Below are 17,098 nucleotides of genomic sequence, written 5' to 3' on the forward strand. Positions count from 1 at the left end.
GTAACAAAATCAGCATGGTGCTTGCACAAAAGTAGACACACAGAACCACAGAAGAGAACAGAGGGCACAGAAACAAAGCTACACAACTACTGCCTGCTGACTCTTGACAAAGGAGCCAACTGTATATATTGGTGAAAACACAGCCTCTTAACTAATAGTGCTGTGAAAACTGGATATGTATATGCAGAAGACTGGAACTAGATCCCTCTTACCCTGTAGCAAATCAATTAAAAGTGATCAAAAGCTAGCTGTAACACCTGAAACTTTATAATTGCTAGAAGATAACACAGGAGTAGGCAAAGACTTCCTAAATAGAACTCTCACATCACAAGAAATAATATCAAGAATTAACAAATGGGAATACATCAAACTAAAATGTTTCTGTACAGAAAGGGAAGCAACCAGCAGGCTGAAGAGATTCTACAGAATGGGAGAAAATCTTTGCCACCTACTCTTGAGACAGAGGATTAATATCTAGAATATATAATGAACTAAAAATTCCTTAACATCAATAAATTAAATAGCCCAGTTAATAAATAGGCAAATGTACAAATGGCTAGCACATATATGAAAAAAGGTTCAAGGCTTTAGCCATTAGGGAAACACAAATCAAAACTACACTGAGATTGCATCTCATCCCAATCAGAATGGCTATCATCAAAAATACAACAATCAATACATGTTGGCAAGGATACAGGAGAAAAGGAACCCTACTACTAAACCTCTGGTGGGAATGTGAATTAGGAGAGCCACTACAGAAATCATTATGGAAGTTCCTCCAAAAACTAAAAATAGAATAGCCGTGTGACTCAGCTATGCCATTCTTTGGTATATGGCTGAACTACTTAAAGACCTGCATAGACATCTTTATTGTGGCACCATTCACTATAGCCAAGACATGGAACCAGCCTAGCTTCCATTAACACATGAATGGATAAAAAAATACAGTACATATCCAAAATGGAGTACTATTTAGCCATTAAGAAGAATGAAATTATATCATGTGCAAGAATACATGCATACTCATGTTTATACCAGGGCAATTCATAATAGCTAAATCTTGGAAGCAGCCTATCTATCCATCAACAGATAAATTGATAAAGAAAATGTGGTATTATACACAGTGGAGTACTACTCTGCCATAAAGAAAGATAAACTTGAGTCATTTGTAGGAAAATGGATGCACCTAGAGACCATAATGCTAATTGAAATAAGATGCACAAGTTTAAATGTCATACGGTTTCAATTATATGAGAAACTCAAAATATAAAGAGCCAAATAAAAGACAGATAATAGGAAGTAGAGAGATCTTTCTCAAAAGGAAAAGAATGAAGAGATGGAGGAAGGGATTTCGGAAGGCAGGGGAAGGGAATGAAAAAAGAAATTAGGATGTGTTATGTACATGCACCAACTCCATAAAAGGAATGTAAACATTATGTACTGCAGTCATGTACTAATAAAAATACATTTTAAAAATATTAAAAAGAAAATTGATAGAACAGGCAATTGCCATGTTAAGCAAAATAAGCTAGATTCAGAAAGACAAATATCTCATTTTCCCCTAATATGTGGGATCTAAAAAAGATGACAAGGAACAACAAGGGAGTCTATGTCCATCAACAGACAAATTGATAAGGAAAAAATGGTATTCACCCAGAATGGAGCACTATGCTGCCATAAAGAAAGATAAACTCAAGGCATTCATAGATAAATGGATGCAACTTGAGAACATAATGTTAAGTAAGTCAGACACACAAGCTCAAATATCACATGGTTGGTCTTACATGAGAAATTAAATAGGAAGTAGGGAGAAGTTCAAATACTTCCCAAAATTACATATCCTATTGTTTAAAAAATATTTCAATATATGTGCTAGTTTGTTTCATTTATACTAATAGTTTGCCTTAGCTTGATAAAAAGAAAGTTTGTGTTATCTGTTTGTTTTTCTTTGTAAGGATCTTTTTGGTATATGTCTTATCCCCAGTAACTACTTTGAAGATAACAATACACACTATAATAACTACTGTTTTTCTCATTATTTGATTATGAAGATTTGTTTCATGTTTCAAAAAAGAAAAAGAAAAAAGGGGAAAAGGAGGAAAGGAATAAGAGGGAAAAGGGAGGGGTATAAAGGAAAGTTATAGGATGGATGAATATCATCTAATTATATGCACATATGAAAATATCACATTGAAACCCATACTTGTTAATATTTTTTCTTCTTTATTTTTATCAGTACATGCTTGCAGTACATAATGATTACATTTCTTATAAGAAGTTGATACATGTACATAAAACAGTAAAATTAATGTGATAATGAAAATATATTATATTAAAATGAGAAAAAAGTATAGTGGGCAAAGCCTGAAGTTTTAGCCAAGCAGGCATGGATTCCTTCAAATGTAGCAACAAAATTTACTAGTTGTGTGATATGAACCAAGCCATGATACTGTCCACATCCCTATAATTTCAGACAAGATCAGGCATGTTCAGGCTGGTATGACCATAGCCGATCCCTATAATTTCATATGCAAAATAGTAGACAGTATCTATACTAAAAGATGTTGTGAAAGGTTAAATAAGAAAAAGTATATAAGTGATTTAAGTCTATGCAATCCAATGTGGTAGCCACTGGTCACATATGCCTATGCGCAAAGTAGCTAGTGAAACCATGAAATTGATCTTTCATCTTATTTAATTTTAACTAGTATAAATTTAAATTTAAGAATGAATACTCAATTTGTTTCCTGACAAACTTTTAAGTACAGTTGGAATAACTTGGGTATGTGAATCTCCTTTAGGTACTGCAAATTTTATAAAGTATAACTACTGACAAAGCAGTGAAAGTTTAGCATATGATTGAGATGCATGGGAAATGTAAAATATAGCCAGGATTTTTTAGATTTAGTATGAAAAAATATAAAATTCCTCATTAATGATTTTTCATATTAAACATGTACTAAAATGATATTGCAGACATTTCATTTGAGTAAAATATATTATTACATTTCATTGTTTCTATTTCTCACAGTTTTGAATATGGGTAGCAAAAATTTAAAAGCTTATGTATAACTCATGTTACATACTCATTGTATTTGACAATGGGGGTAGAAGACATTGTTGCTAAACTGTTGTTATTATAAGGAGTTACAAAGTGAATACTTAATATCTAGGAAAGCATTCAGGAAAATTCATCAGACCAGCAGCTCAGAGCATGTTTCCATAGCATAACTGTTGTTGAAAAGAATATCTGTTCCTCAGTTCATCAGTGGAGAGCACTAAAGAGCAATGTAGTTTATTGTTAAGGATGTGGGAAAAAACACAATAGAGTTTTGTGTGAAAAAAGAATGTGGCAGGAATACGAAGAAGCACACACAATGGACTACTTTTACTGTCAACAGCAGCCCTGCTCTGAAGGGGTAGGCTTCTGTTAGGGTTTGTGTCTAGATGTCCTCCCAAGCCTCATGCACTCGTAGGTGAGGCTTTTCTTAGGAGGCTGGGTCTAGCATGTGGGATGCTGGGATCAAGGGTGTGTAATGACTACATTAGTCCACTAATTGATTTGGCATAGTTCTGTGAGTGAATAATGAGAAATCCCACTCTGGGTGTGAGTACTACCTGCCCTAAGTGCCTGTATCCTGGACAGAATACAAGGGGCAGAAAGAGGGCTGTTGGAGTCACTGGTCACTTGCTGCTTGCTGAGTTGCTGCCTTCTGCCCCCCATGGACTGTTTCTCCTCTGTGATGGTCCCTGGCACACCACCCTGCCTTGGAGCCAGCAACTGTGGACTGAAACCTCTGTGAGCTAAGTACACCTTTCCTCCTTTAACCTTTGTAGTCGGGTACTTTGTTTCAGCAATGAGAAAAGTAACTAAGACAGCTTCTGGTACCTTAAAGAAGAGATCAATTATTATTTGGCTCTCAAGGGTTATTTTTCCCCTTAATTATGTTATTACAACCATGACAATATTATATTTTGAAGTAGGGATTAGAGAATGAACAAGAGAATATTTCTTCAGCCAGAAACTACTCCAAGAGAGTAGACGGAAATTGTCTCAACCTCGTTAGATTTGGGGGAGTTCACTGGACTTGATTTATTTCATTCTCCAAGGACTCCCTGTGGTGAGCTGAATCCCCAAATAAGTTCTTGCTTTCCTTGTCTCCTCCCCATTGTTCAGAATAGACTGGAGACATTCGTGCAGAAGGAGTGACAGACCAGCAGCTTTAGGAGGTCAAGGACAATCCAAACCACCTGGCACCTGACTATTACAGACATCCCTGACCTTTCAGATGGAGGAAATGTGGAAATGTTACCATTTCCTATTATATTATGGTGTTACAAATTGACCTGGCACAGGGGACTGTATCATATATGAAGATATTATTTGCCAAGTATGTAAATATGAGAGAATAAAGAGACATCATAACCCACAGAATAAGCACTCAACTCTTCACTCAAGCTCGTTATCAGCATCTTCACTAGCTTCATTGCCAGAACTTCATAAAGCCACCCAATGTTCCATGAACATAGGCCCTACTCCTCTGACTCTGGTCCTTTTCTTCCCCTCTCCCGCAGTTCATCATCTAAGCCAACTCATTTGTAAGTTTCTCTAAATTCCTCAAGCGGGAGCTGATCTCCTCTCTTCTGATCTCACAGCATGGGAGAACTGCACTCTAAGAGAAGTTAGGCCACAATCGGTATGGTAGACTGAAGTTCTCATTCACCAGTCCTCTTTCGCCAAACAAACCGTGCTCTGTGACAGTGTACAAGCTGACTAAATGTGAAAACTTACTCCTTTTCCCAGCTGTGTTGCTCAAGGGCACTTGGAATCCAGAAAAACTGTGGTCTCTTTGCTAACTGGCGATGTGGTACACAATTTCAGCTTGTGCAAAATCTCTAGTAAAAAAGGTTAAATTCTAAAGACCCCTTGAGACCAATTAAACTGAGCTTTATCTCCAAACCACAGAATGTACCTCCAGGTACAAAACAGCACTACTCACCACAAATCTTCAATGTGTTCACTCGTCATTAAATGCCTTCTAGTATCTGAAATCCAACTATGTATCCTGACTTCTTTCTTGTCCCTGGAAACCATCCATTCTATTCAATTAGATTGGCTAGTTCACCGTATCAAAAATCTACACCATCTGTCCAGGTCTGGGCTCATCCCATTCTTAATGTTTCGGATGCCTCTCACTTCTTCACTTCTTGCTCCATGTTTTAAGAAGAGCTGATAAGATCAGAAACTTTGAGAAAAATAGTAAGGGATGTACAGCTCATCCCAGTCTCTCTTGTTCTTTTTTTTTTTTTCTTAAAATCTTTTATTGGTACATTTTAGGTATACAATACGTTTACATTTATCATTGGGTGTTTGTACCTGTACATGATGCATCTTGGTTCTTATTTTTTCCCCATTACCTATGCACCCTTCACCCCCTCCACCCTTCCCTATTTACACAGACTTTGTTCCCATCCTTTTTTCTTTTCTCATAATTTTTCCTTTCCCTTCTTTCCTTTCCCCATCTCCTCCCACCACCCCTACACCTTTGGACCTTTTCCTATTTCAAATTATCAATTATTAGTTATTAATCCTTTTAATCCTTTTTTACACTCTCAGTTTCTCACACTAGAGAAACTATTACAGTCTCTCTTGTTCTGAGGTCCTTCTGAACAGCTCATGTATTCTGTACTTCAATGCTGTGTTGCTACAGGAAAAAAGCTTCTACAGGAAAACATCTGTTTTACCACCGCTGCCTGTGTTAAAAGGATGTTTCCAATTCCAAGCCACAAGAGTAGTAATCCCAATTCCTCCTGTATAATTTTTAAAGTGATAAAGTTGCGTTTGATCTCCATTTGTCTCAATTCTTCTCTCTGTCTCAAGTAGTTTCAGCTTTGGTCAGATAAAAGGTAGCGTTGTTTACCGACCTTTTCAAAGTCAACGACCTAGAGTGCAAGATCCCCAAGGATAAGAGCCAAGTAATCCTCTGACTTCCTCGTGGGCCTGGCCACAATGAGCTCTGGTAAAGCTCAATGGAGGACAGGCTCACAGGGCTGGCTTTAAAGAAGTTGCCCTGCCTGGTACCTTTCGTTTCTCTACAAATGGAGTAACAGGATGCATTTTCCCCCAACAAGACTGAAAATTTAAGACCAACTTCACCAAGAGGAAAAAATTATGTATCTGGGCACATTCTCCATATTGATTCATTCTCCTCTTCAAATCGCAATGTCTCAAGGTTCTAACTGACCGGGGAATTTCAGGCACCCTCTCTGAGAGAAGGAACAGCAGAGGGGCGAATTCGCCTACTGTATCAATCAAGAAGCTTAGAGAGGCAGGGATTTCTTGATTTCTTGACTGTAAGGTCATGTGTGGCAGTAGTTATGATCTCCTGTTTGGGTGTCATCACAGAGCCACAAATAGACACCTTACCTCTATGCCTTTACTCGGGCAAAGAGAAACCAGAAACGACCTCAGTCTTAAAGCATTCATCCACACCCTCCCTATGGTGTAACTTATTGCCAATAACAATGGTGTGTTCCTGCATCCTGCGACAAAGCTCTTTATACTCTTAGTTATTGCTACTGGTCTTCACAACTAGGAAGAAATCTGGGACATTTCCTGAACTGGAGCCTTGTTGTGAAAGTGAATCATTTTAGCACTTGCCAGCTATGTTCTAGGAAATCTGGGTATTTCTACTGATTTTGTTTTCTACCCAGTGACATTCATTCCTTTTGTTTTTAAATATATTTCCATTCACATCATGCCTTTGTGTTACCATTCCTCTTCCTAATAGAAGAGCTGCAATCTTAACTATGTCTACCACTCTCAGTAGCTGAGTAGCCAACCGAGCTAGCAGTGCAGGGATATAAGACCTATATGACAAGCACGACCGAGGAGACCGCTGCAAAGCAGACAGCCCCTCCCTCACACTGACCCCTGCACCCCTCCCACTCGGCAGAGAGGAAAATCCACAAGGGGACTACACAGCCAGGCCCTCTGAGGCCATGCTTACGAGAGGAAACTTAGCCTTCCCAGTAGGATCTCAACCATCATAACCAGCCTGGGCATGGCCAGCAGCCCTGGCTAATGGCAGAGAGTAGGACCACACGGTCTCCCCTTGTGTCGATCCATCATATCCGTTGATCAATCAAGTCCCTTCACTGTGCCTGGGACTGGCAAGTCTTATACGCTGCCCTTAGGTGTACCAAAAAACACCACATCTTTAGGTCACTAGTTAGTTTTAAAAATCTAGTTTCTGTGTGAAATCACTTGGTTTTATTGGAGCAATTATTCTTTAACTGACCAAACAAAACAAGAAAACAGAGAAAAACACAATGTAAATGACAAGCTTATATCAAGGCATTTCTTCATACTGCACACCTGGCATTTGGTGGCATCTTACAAAAACACTCCATCCTGCCAGTAATAGTTGCCTTTTGTCCTATAAAATGTGCTCATAAACTTAATTTTCCAAGTACCTTAAACATGTAAACATTACTATTCTCATACCAAAGGTCCATAAGAAGGAGTGTGCAGTTTTAAAAGCCACATAGGGGCGTGGACCTTCATTTCTGGTTTGAAATAACGTGCATGCAGACAAGAAAATCAGCTGTATTGAGGCAGCCACTACACTGGATGCTTAGCTTGATTAACTCTCCTTCCACAGTCATCTCCTTACCTACGTGTTTCATCTCTATCCTGAAATTGAGGTACAGAGAAGTTATGTTCCTTTCCTTCAGTCACAACTGCAACGTGGTACTGGTGGTACCTAAACCGAGGACTCCAATACCTGTGTTTACTCTACTAAAACTCATGAAAAAGAGTTGTCAGTTCAGGGGAGGGACCATTTTGGTTACATACCTCGTACAGTTCAATAATGATATTTCCCATTAGACCTCGGCTGCTCTTAATGTTCTCCATGGCCAGCGTGAAGTAGATCCCCCGTGTGTCTGAGATGTAGAGGTTGTACGTGTCGTTCTGGTTCCACTCTTGGACGGCTGCGAACACTTGGTTCTCATCTGTGCTGATGATGTGCATGTCCTGCAAGAAGACAGAAGTCCTGTGAGGCAACAGATCTCCATACCTCCCTGGCCAGCGAGATCCCAAATAATTACTGTGACTTATGAAATGGTTGGGAAGAAGGCTGAGTTACAGGCAATGATAAACAGTTCTCTGTCAGATCAAGGCTATGAATTACGAGCTTCATTATTTCTTCTCATTGCCAAGTGACAGCAAGATGGGTGTCAGGGGCTTTGCTGGGCAGCATTTGCCCTGGTATCAAGAGATTCATCCCCTTTCACTTTTTATTTTTATCCCTAAATGAGTGTTCATGCTAACAGGTCTTGCTAGAGGAAGCTCACACATGCAGAGAAGACAGCCCCTATCTTGTCTTCTGATCCTAACTTTTGTTTTTAAATTTTCTGTGTAGTGGCTCATGCAGTTTTCTTTAAAACCTTCAGCATCAGGCACAACCAACTGGTCAGGCTCTAGATTTTCAGCCCCGCTTCAATCACGGCAGCACCAGATGAATCTGTCATATACACAGGAGTTCTCCGTAGTATTTTGGAAGTAAAAGATGAGGGAGAGTCTGCTCCTTATGAATTTACATCATACTTGAAACTCACGGATACAGAAGCCAGGACACCCAGCCCGGAATTTAGGGTTTTGTACACTAACAACACACTCTGTGCCAGCTGTGTGACTATTGAACTGTCAGTCTCCCCCTGTTAGTTTCTCGCCTTCAAATTGAAAAGTTGGTGCTTTATGTTTGGGCACTTTTCAAGTCATATTAATGTCTTTTTTTCAAACAGAAACGAAAATGATTCTGTGATGAAGACAGCATGACTACTTCTGTTCTACTGAAGAACAAACTAGTGTGCACAGAAATTTACCAATCTGCTTCTGATTACATAGCTTGTAAATGGCAGGACTAGATTTCAAACCTCTGGAATTTGACTCTAATTTAGTGGCTAGCTCCCCGCCATTTGGAAAAATAGCCTCTGAATCAAGGATTCCAAACAGATGATCAGTAGAACCAACAATTATCACAAGAGTTCAGTTTGACCATATACTGTGCTAAATCCCTGAATCCCTTGTCTTTTAGGCAGAATCAGCACCACTGGTGTTTCAGCCCCACCTGTCTACACATTTTCATGATCTACCACTTACCTACTCACATTTCCTGCCTAGTCCCTGAAGTCACTTTACTTTGTAATCTTGGTCTAGGTGATTTCTAAAATCAAATCTCGTAATTCACAACTCAAAAAAAAAAAAGACAAAAGCTAATTTGCGTACATATTTAGGCACTGTACAAACATGATCACAAATTGAAGCCCTTTACCAAGGGAACTCATACTGTCAGGAGAACGTGTTGGCATAAAATGGCTATATTTTTAAAATGCACAAATGTGCAGCTGCATATACCACAAAGTAATATTGGAAGGAGAAACACCCTTCTCCTTGTGGTGGAATGAACCTTGACAGAACCCTGGGAAACTATGGCTGACAGTAAGTTAATAGTCAGGGTGAGTTCAGCCTTTGCTTTATTTGACCAACATGTTCTAGAAATCATTCCAAGTAAAAAGGGGCAGCAATGCTTTTAATGTCAGCACCACAGAGAGCTCCTCCAAAATGATTCATAAAGGAGCAAGTCCATTTCATTTGGGCAACTGGAAGATGGGAGAAGTAAGAAAACAAATCCCAGATGTTTTATTGAAGATCCATTGTCAAAAAGCCTCTGGCCTTGAACTCTCTAGGTTACCTTGACTAAGACCTCACTGGGTCATTTGTGCTTACACATCTTGTAGAATTACAGGTTCCTGCTGAGCTGCTTGAAAATAGAAAGAAGGCTTACTCTTAAAAACCATGTGGGGAAATCGTGTTGTGTTGGTGTGGAATGAATGCCCAAGAACCCAGTAGGAGGGGAAAGAGCAGCTGCAGGAAACAGAGATTAAATTCACTTACCCTGTTAAAAATGCAATGGAAATGTCTGGTTTTCCCCAGATGTTTTGGCCATAAAAATGAATGAGCTAAGTTATTTGAGACTAAGCTAATGTAAAAGAAATGGAAGTAAACAATTTAAACACCAGGGTATGTTCAAAATTAGAGGCATCCGGGTTTGCTGTGAGTGCACATTTGGTAAATACTGTCTTGGGCCATGTCACCTGGTGAGCAGGTATCTGGGCTCCAGGGTAAGAGCTGCTCTCTGGTATCTATGATTCTGGGATGTCTGCTGGAAAATCCCTCAGCTTGCAAAGTCACCCAGCTAACAACTGACACTATTAAAATTTAAACTCAACACTATCTTAACCCAGAACCTACAGTTTTCAACAACGTGTCAAAGAAGAATACAGCATCCCTGCATAAAACAAATAACATGAAGATCTTTGCCTGTGACTCAAGCTTTTTCTTCATTTTTTTTCTTCTTCCCCTTTTTTCCTTCTTTTCTTTTTAAGAAACAGGCTCTGACTATGTGGCCTAGGCTGGCTGTGAACACTTGAGCTCAAGAAACCCTCAAGCTTCAGCCCTCCAAGTATCTTGGATTACAGATAAGCACCACCATGCCCAAGTTGATCTGGAGATCTCGAAAGGATGCAGACTCATGGGTCCTGCTGCTTGAGATAATGACCTGGTGTGGAGTCTTAGACTCTACCGTCTGAGTAAGCCCTCCCAATGGGCTTATTCTAGTTATAGCTAACCCCTGGAGAATCACTCTGAAAAACTCAAATCTGTGACCCCCTTCTAAGTAGCTCTTACAATTAAGTAGAGGTTGGCCAATAATAGCTAGAATATTTAGCCTGCAAGAACAAATAAGTGCATTATTAAATAAAGCTGGCCCAACTGGTATTGAGGCAATAATGAAGCTCCTTCTTGAATCTGGCTACCTCAGTCTAACTTTAAAGCATGTGTCCATTCTTCCCTGATGGTCCTAAGAACATGCAGAGAGAAAGCTGGGTGATAGAGGGTGAAACTGAAGGAGGGAAATTGCAGTGAGCACATTCAGATTGAGACTTTTTCAACTTTGTATTTGAAGAACATAAAATAAATCACATAAGTGTTTTTATTTGGAAAACAATGATAAATAATGCTCCTTTCTGCCCTGCCAACAATAATTCAAGAGAATCTTAGTTGCTTTGTAAAAACACAAACCTTTGACTTCCTAGATGAACGATGGTGAAAATGTTTCCATGTCCTTGAAATGTTTTCTTACAATCTGGGCCTCCAATAGCTTAATTCATTATGTAATTACCTCAATTATTAAGCATTTTCTATGTGCCAGCCACCACAACAGAGAGAAGAAAACAAGGAAGAGTCTGCTCCCAAAAGATGCCTGATGGTGGAGACATTACATACTCTTGTGGCCTTTCTCAGACCAGATGGAGGCACTAAATGTGCTGAGTGAAATGCAAAGGCTTACAAAGAAGAGAAAAGGTGCGGCTTGCAAAGATGCAAATGTGTGGCACTCATTACATCTCAAGAGCAGTTTTCTTCTGCAGGAAGTGGGGACAGAAAGGGGCTGGCCCCATCTCAAGGGGTTCTGGGGGGCTCACTCCACTTTTTCTCCCAAGGTAGTATAAAGCTCTCACCAAGTGGTAAGCAAGGGAAAGGCACGCTCAGAATTGCTCCATGCTGAGGTTCGCGCCAAAGGATCAGGTTCCTCAGGGGATCCTGTTCATTGTGGAATCAATGTGAAGAGTGGATTTGCATGGGGCAAGTTCAGACATGAGTGAGGAAAGGTTAAAGGGTCCCTGCCCTAATTCAGGTAATGATGCCTGAGGGGTTGAACTGAAGATGTAGTTTCCTTATGAGATCCCTGTGAAATGGTTTGGGGATGTGCAGAAGGACACATCTACAATGCTTCAGATATTTGACTTACACAACTTTCTGCTTTTTCTTTACACCATTCATTACAGTCACGATTAAGTAATCGCTTATGCAATCATTTGCTTGATGTCTTTCTCTCTCCTTAGATTGTAAGATTCTAGAGGGCAGAAAATGTCTCTTACTTATCATTTTATCTCCAGTGTTTACTGAGTATCTGGCCCATAGTAGACATATAACGAAAGTTTGCAGAATAAATAATGGAGCATGGAAATTAAGAGGAGAGAGGGATGAGATATGAGCCACAGAGGGTGGAGACAAGGACTCAGTTGTGGGCTGGTTCCACGGGGTTTTTTTTATGAAGATTTCAATTTCCTTCAAATAGGCAGCTAAGTATGAGGAGAGAACCACAGAGAGACGCAGGCTGTGGGTTTGCACGAAGCGTTCACCAATATGAGAAAAAGGGGTGAGGTCACGGGGGGATACATGAATTCAAGAAGAACTCAGGAACACAACATTTAAAGTGCGGCCAGAGAGAGGACAACCAGCAAAGGAAATGAAGAAAACGCCACCGAGGAGAAGAGGACCGAGTATGGATTCGTTTTCCCTTCATGTCACGTGCTCCAGAGAGATGAACAGAGTGCAGATAGGGCTATGCGGCTTGGCATGGAGGTGGTCACAGGTAGCAATGGCTAGAGGATTTAGAAGCAGAGGACAGGTGGGTAGGAGGGTAGAGGGTGACTACCACAGAGTTGAGAAGTGAACAGAAAGTGAGAAAGTCAAAATGACACGCTTTAAGAAGTGTGGTTGTGACACAGCATAGGAAGATAAAGCAGTATTTGTGGAAATGTAAACTCTAAGGCCACTATTACTGTAACAAGTTTCCTAAGACATAATCCTCTCTTCTTTTTGATCATTCAGAATAGGATACAATATATTCTACTGTCAAATAACAGCAATCTACTCGGACTTAGGTAAGAGGAGACTGCTGCAAGGAGAGTCCCCTGCTGATCATATCTGCAAGCACCTCAGAGGGAAGGAAGAAAAGCACAGCTTCTATTGAAAGCAGTAAAGTAAAGCTGCAAAGAACAGGGTTCGGGGAGCAGGTACAGGGTAGTGAAGAGCAGCTGAGCAGGGTGCTCTTCTCGGGATCAAGTGACCCTCAGAAGGGCTGCGGAGGGAGGCCGTTCTCTCACTGTTAGTTCAAGCTTCCAGTGCTTGCAAAAGCGTGAACATCAGGCAACGTTCAGAGGGTGACGGTAACAGCAAAGCCAAGACTAAGTTTGGTCAAGTCAAATTATAGGGTATTTTATCCAGATTGGCCAAGAGCAGGATAGCTCAACTAATCACTTACGAGAGGAAGATGAGAATCTGGCCTTGTTACATGTAAACCAACTTTTTCTCCCATATAAATGACAAGCAGAGTAGCACATTAAGAATAGGCCCAGGGACAAAGAGGCAGAAAAGGGTACCTCACACTCAGGGTGGTAAAGTGGGGGGGGGGGGTCCAAGGTCCGCTGAGATGTGATCCCATCGTGAACACTGAGCTCCGTGCCAAGCAGGCCGAGAGCACCAGGATGACTCCCTCCTGGGCACAGCCATTCCTTCGACTTGTCAAGCCCTGATCTATGCCATTCCCTGAATGCTCGCGCCTTTGTCACACGGGATTTTGCAGATGAGGAGACCTGAGCTCATGGATAGGCGAGTGGCAGAGCTGGAACGGAAGATCAGGTGTCCGCTCCGAAGCGCAAGCGCTTTTCTCAAGGCCACCACTGCTCTCGAGCATCGCTGGCCACTTCCTGGCCAGGACCACTCTTTTTATGCCCATGAACTGAAGAGCCAGCCCGATGCTGGGCACGGCGTTACAGAGGGCTCAGCGCAAAGCTGCTGCTCCCACTAAAGCTGCTCATCATTAATGACACTCGCTGCAGTCTCTGAAAAGCACCAGAAATCGTGCAGGGCATACTCTGGACCCAGAGGCCCGGAGCTGAAGTACGAGGGCAGCAGTGGCAGGCAGCTTTTCCACACTCGTGCTTTTAAGCCAGATGCCTAACAGCAGCCACGGTGCTGCATGGAACAGCAGCCACTTGCCTAAAAGCCCTTTCCATTTTTAAACAATGGGCACAGCCAACCCTCCTTCCATCTTCTGTCTCCACCTCATCAGCCTTGACTACAAAAATCCGGGCCAACACCAGCTAACAAAGGGGATCGATAACTATCCAGCTATTTTCCCAGCAGCCCTCATATTAATGAGAAGCTGCTCTGGATGAAGTTCTACGAAGGGGCTGCCTGGGTGGGGCGATGCCCCCCACAATACCCTGCCATGGGGTTGCTAATCATTAATGGAGAGCTTGAGGGTGGTAGTCAATTCCAGAGCTCATTTGTCCTCACACAGCCACACGGCCCAGGGGAAGGAATGGCTTGTTTTCCTAAGAAGATTAAAGATACACAAAATATGCACACATACGGAGGCAGAATGAGCCCCGCTTTGGAACGTTCCAGAAACTCATTTCTTAGGCCAGTGTTGGAGACCTTAGTTACTGAGAGGAGGCCTTCTCTTTTAGGAAAAGTATGACTGAATTTTCCCTTCCTAATTTGCTCCAGGAAGGGATTCTTCCTCCCAGTTCAGGCTGAGAATATCTGGTGGGCACACTCTACAATGTGGCATCTTAATGTGGGTCCTGCCCACGTCACCAGCTCCTCTACCTCTCCTGCAACCCGGGCTCTCAAGAGAGCTTCATAGTTTATTACTGGAACCATGCTCTCTCTTGAAATCAGGCCTGCACAGCTGTGGCTGGGTCTGTGTATCTGTGGGTCCCAAGTGGATAGATTGAATGAACTGTGGATCAGAACTGTAGATAGGCCTGTATCCATACTAAATGTACTCAACTTGACTTTCTCCTTGTCATTATTCTCTAGCCAGTACAGCACAATACCTCTTCCCAGAGTGTTCGTATCATAGTAGGTGTTATAAGTAATCCAGGGGCAATCTATACTCCACAGAGGGACATGTGCAGATTGTATGGAATGACTGTACCATGTGTAAGGGCCCTGAGAGCCCATGGACTACGGCATTTGCAGGGTAGACTGTATGGAACGACTGTACCATGCGTAAGGGCCCTGAGAGTCCATGGACTACAGCATTTGCAGGGTCCTGGAACCAGCACCTCCAGGTCCCCAGGGACCACTGCAGCTCTGATCAGCTTCCCTCCCCACCCTGGCTTGCAGGGTTAACTCCTTTTCCTTTTCATATCAGTTTAATATCATTTTCTGTGGGAAGGAGTCCTCACTATCCACATTTGAGTAACTTTACCGGTTACGCCAGTTGTGTGGGCCACAGGAAGTCCAAGTCAGGCCTGCTGGAAGGGGAATACAGAACCCAGGTTCAGCAGCAAGCACAGTGGCCAAGCTACGCAGACTAGTCCAGCCAGTGCAGGCCCCTGCCACCCACCCAGGCAGCCAGTGCAGCCCCTGCTTGGTCAGGCAGGACTCTGGACAGTGAGCAGTTCAAGCAGTACCTTGGGCAGGGAGTACTTGGGCAGCTTTATCTGAGCAAAGGCCTCTCTTCGATAGGACACGTAGTAGCTGGCTCTTCCTCCTGTTGTTACCTGGATTGCAGGGGAAACAGAGACGTTAGATGGGACTGCAGATTATGGACAGGCTGTGAAGTACCAGCCTCTGCACCAACACCTAGGGTGGGTCTGCACCCTTGTAGAGAATGTCCCCTCGCTGGCTTTGAGCCTTCAATCCCATGAGGCCCGAGATGCTTCAAATTCACGGCACCAACACACTTACGGGGCGCTTGTGACAGCCTCGCACTGGCTGCCATTCTCGGCATGAGCAGGAAGTGATTTTGCATTCGGTCACTGCTCGGCCTACATGCACACCCAATAAGTGTCTGCAATGGCCAACAGAGAGCCTGTGGACTGCACCCATGATCTATTTGTTTATTTTTCACAGTTTATTAATCCACTGCAGCCGTGACACAATTCTCCAAGGTATTTTTTCTGCATCGAAGTAATTACTATTGCTCAAAACTCTCACTATTTTGAAATTTAACTTCACTTCCCATCTGAGCACATTTTTCTCCTCATATTTATAAATCCACATATTGAGCAGATAGTTATCGATCCTTTCCGTGTACACACTGCTTAAAGTGATCAAACGCTAGAGAAAAAGCTTCAGATTTGAAATTCACAAGTCCTGGGTTTGAGTCACAGCTCCGCTATCCTCTGGGTAGGGGTGATAGGAGTGGTGTGGTAGGAACAAACCCTTAATCTCACTAAGGAAGCAGTGGAGCGTTCATCAGGTGACCTCGAAATGACTCCCAGGAATGGTCCCCAGCCTGGGCTTGGTGCAAAGTGCTGCTCTCAGCCCAATTATCCTAACTCAAGGGAAATTAATATTCACAGCAGAAGGTGTCACGGCCTGCTCAGAGAAAATAGCAGGCAACAACAGCAGTTAAGCTGCCGTGCTGAGGAGGCGATTACTCCAGACATGTGCCCGTCCTCACCGAGGCCCAAGTCCATGCCAGCGCCTGGCCAGGCTTCTACTCCAGTCCTAACCACAGCAACTGCTGGCAGCAGAGCGGGCGCAACATCACTGCTAGGAGCCACCCCTGGCTCCTCACTCCAAGAGAAGCCTCTCCCAGGCTCCCCTTGGCTCTGTGCAGGTTAGAGGCCCAGAGAGCAGGTACCCCAGGCTACCAGGTGCAGCAGATGTCAGAATCAGTACACAGCGGAGCATTGGGGAAATTCTGGGCACAGGCTTGGCTTAGGGACGGGAGAGACTAGTTTCTCCCTGATGTTCTGCAGCACCCTAGGCCTCTATTTTCTAATTGGAGCCAAGCTTGTATTGTGATGCTGATTATTTCTCTTTTGGTAAGAGCCTGTTAGGAATCTAGATTGCTTCATTGGCTCAGAGGTGGGTATTGGTGTATTAAGATCAATGGGGTGCTCAGAAGTCTTCTTTTCCTCTCTTTTCAAAATAAGCCTTAAGTTTTAGCCTTGGGTTAAAACATAATCTTTGGATCTGGACACACAGTCACCCTCAGTCATGGCATGATCCTGTTTATTTATTTGTTTGATTTGGTTTTATTTTTAATTATAAAACGAACACATGTAAACACACCTGCCAATCCAAGAACTAGATCAATAGTTTTAAAGTGTAACATACGTCAGAACCACCTGGAAAGCTTATTTAAACTCAGGCTGCTGGGTCCCAGGACTCATTCAGTAGAGCTGGGCTGGTGTTTAATTTTCTTTTCTAACAAACGTCTGG

The 17,098-nt window shown here is 42.4% G+C and overlaps 1 protein-coding gene across 1 annotated transcript in view; it reads right to left on the reverse strand.

Moving 5' to 3' along the window:
* Sorcs3 (sortilin related VPS10 domain containing receptor 3) overlaps positions 1 to 17,098 on the reverse strand; it is a 568,351-nt gene that overhangs the window by 98,838 nt on the left and 452,415 nt on the right. The window contains exons 8-9 of the mRNA XM_004866511.3: positions 15,337 to 15,426; positions 7,859 to 8,038 (exon numbers count right to left, since the gene is read on the reverse strand). Coding sequence (XP_004866568.2) covers positions 7,859 to 8,038; positions 15,337 to 15,426 — 270 coding nt within the window. The remainder of the gene's footprint in view (positions 1 to 7,858; positions 8,039 to 15,336; positions 15,427 to 17,098) is intronic.

The sequence above is a fragment of the Heterocephalus glaber genome, unplaced genomic scaffold (genome assembly GCF_053883595.1).
Source record: "Heterocephalus glaber isolate CG9 unplaced genomic scaffold, H.glaber_assembly_v1.0 deba00001498, whole genome shotgun sequence".
In the NCBI taxonomy this organism is placed as follows: Eukaryota; Metazoa; Chordata; class Mammalia; order Rodentia; family Bathyergidae; genus Heterocephalus; species Heterocephalus glaber.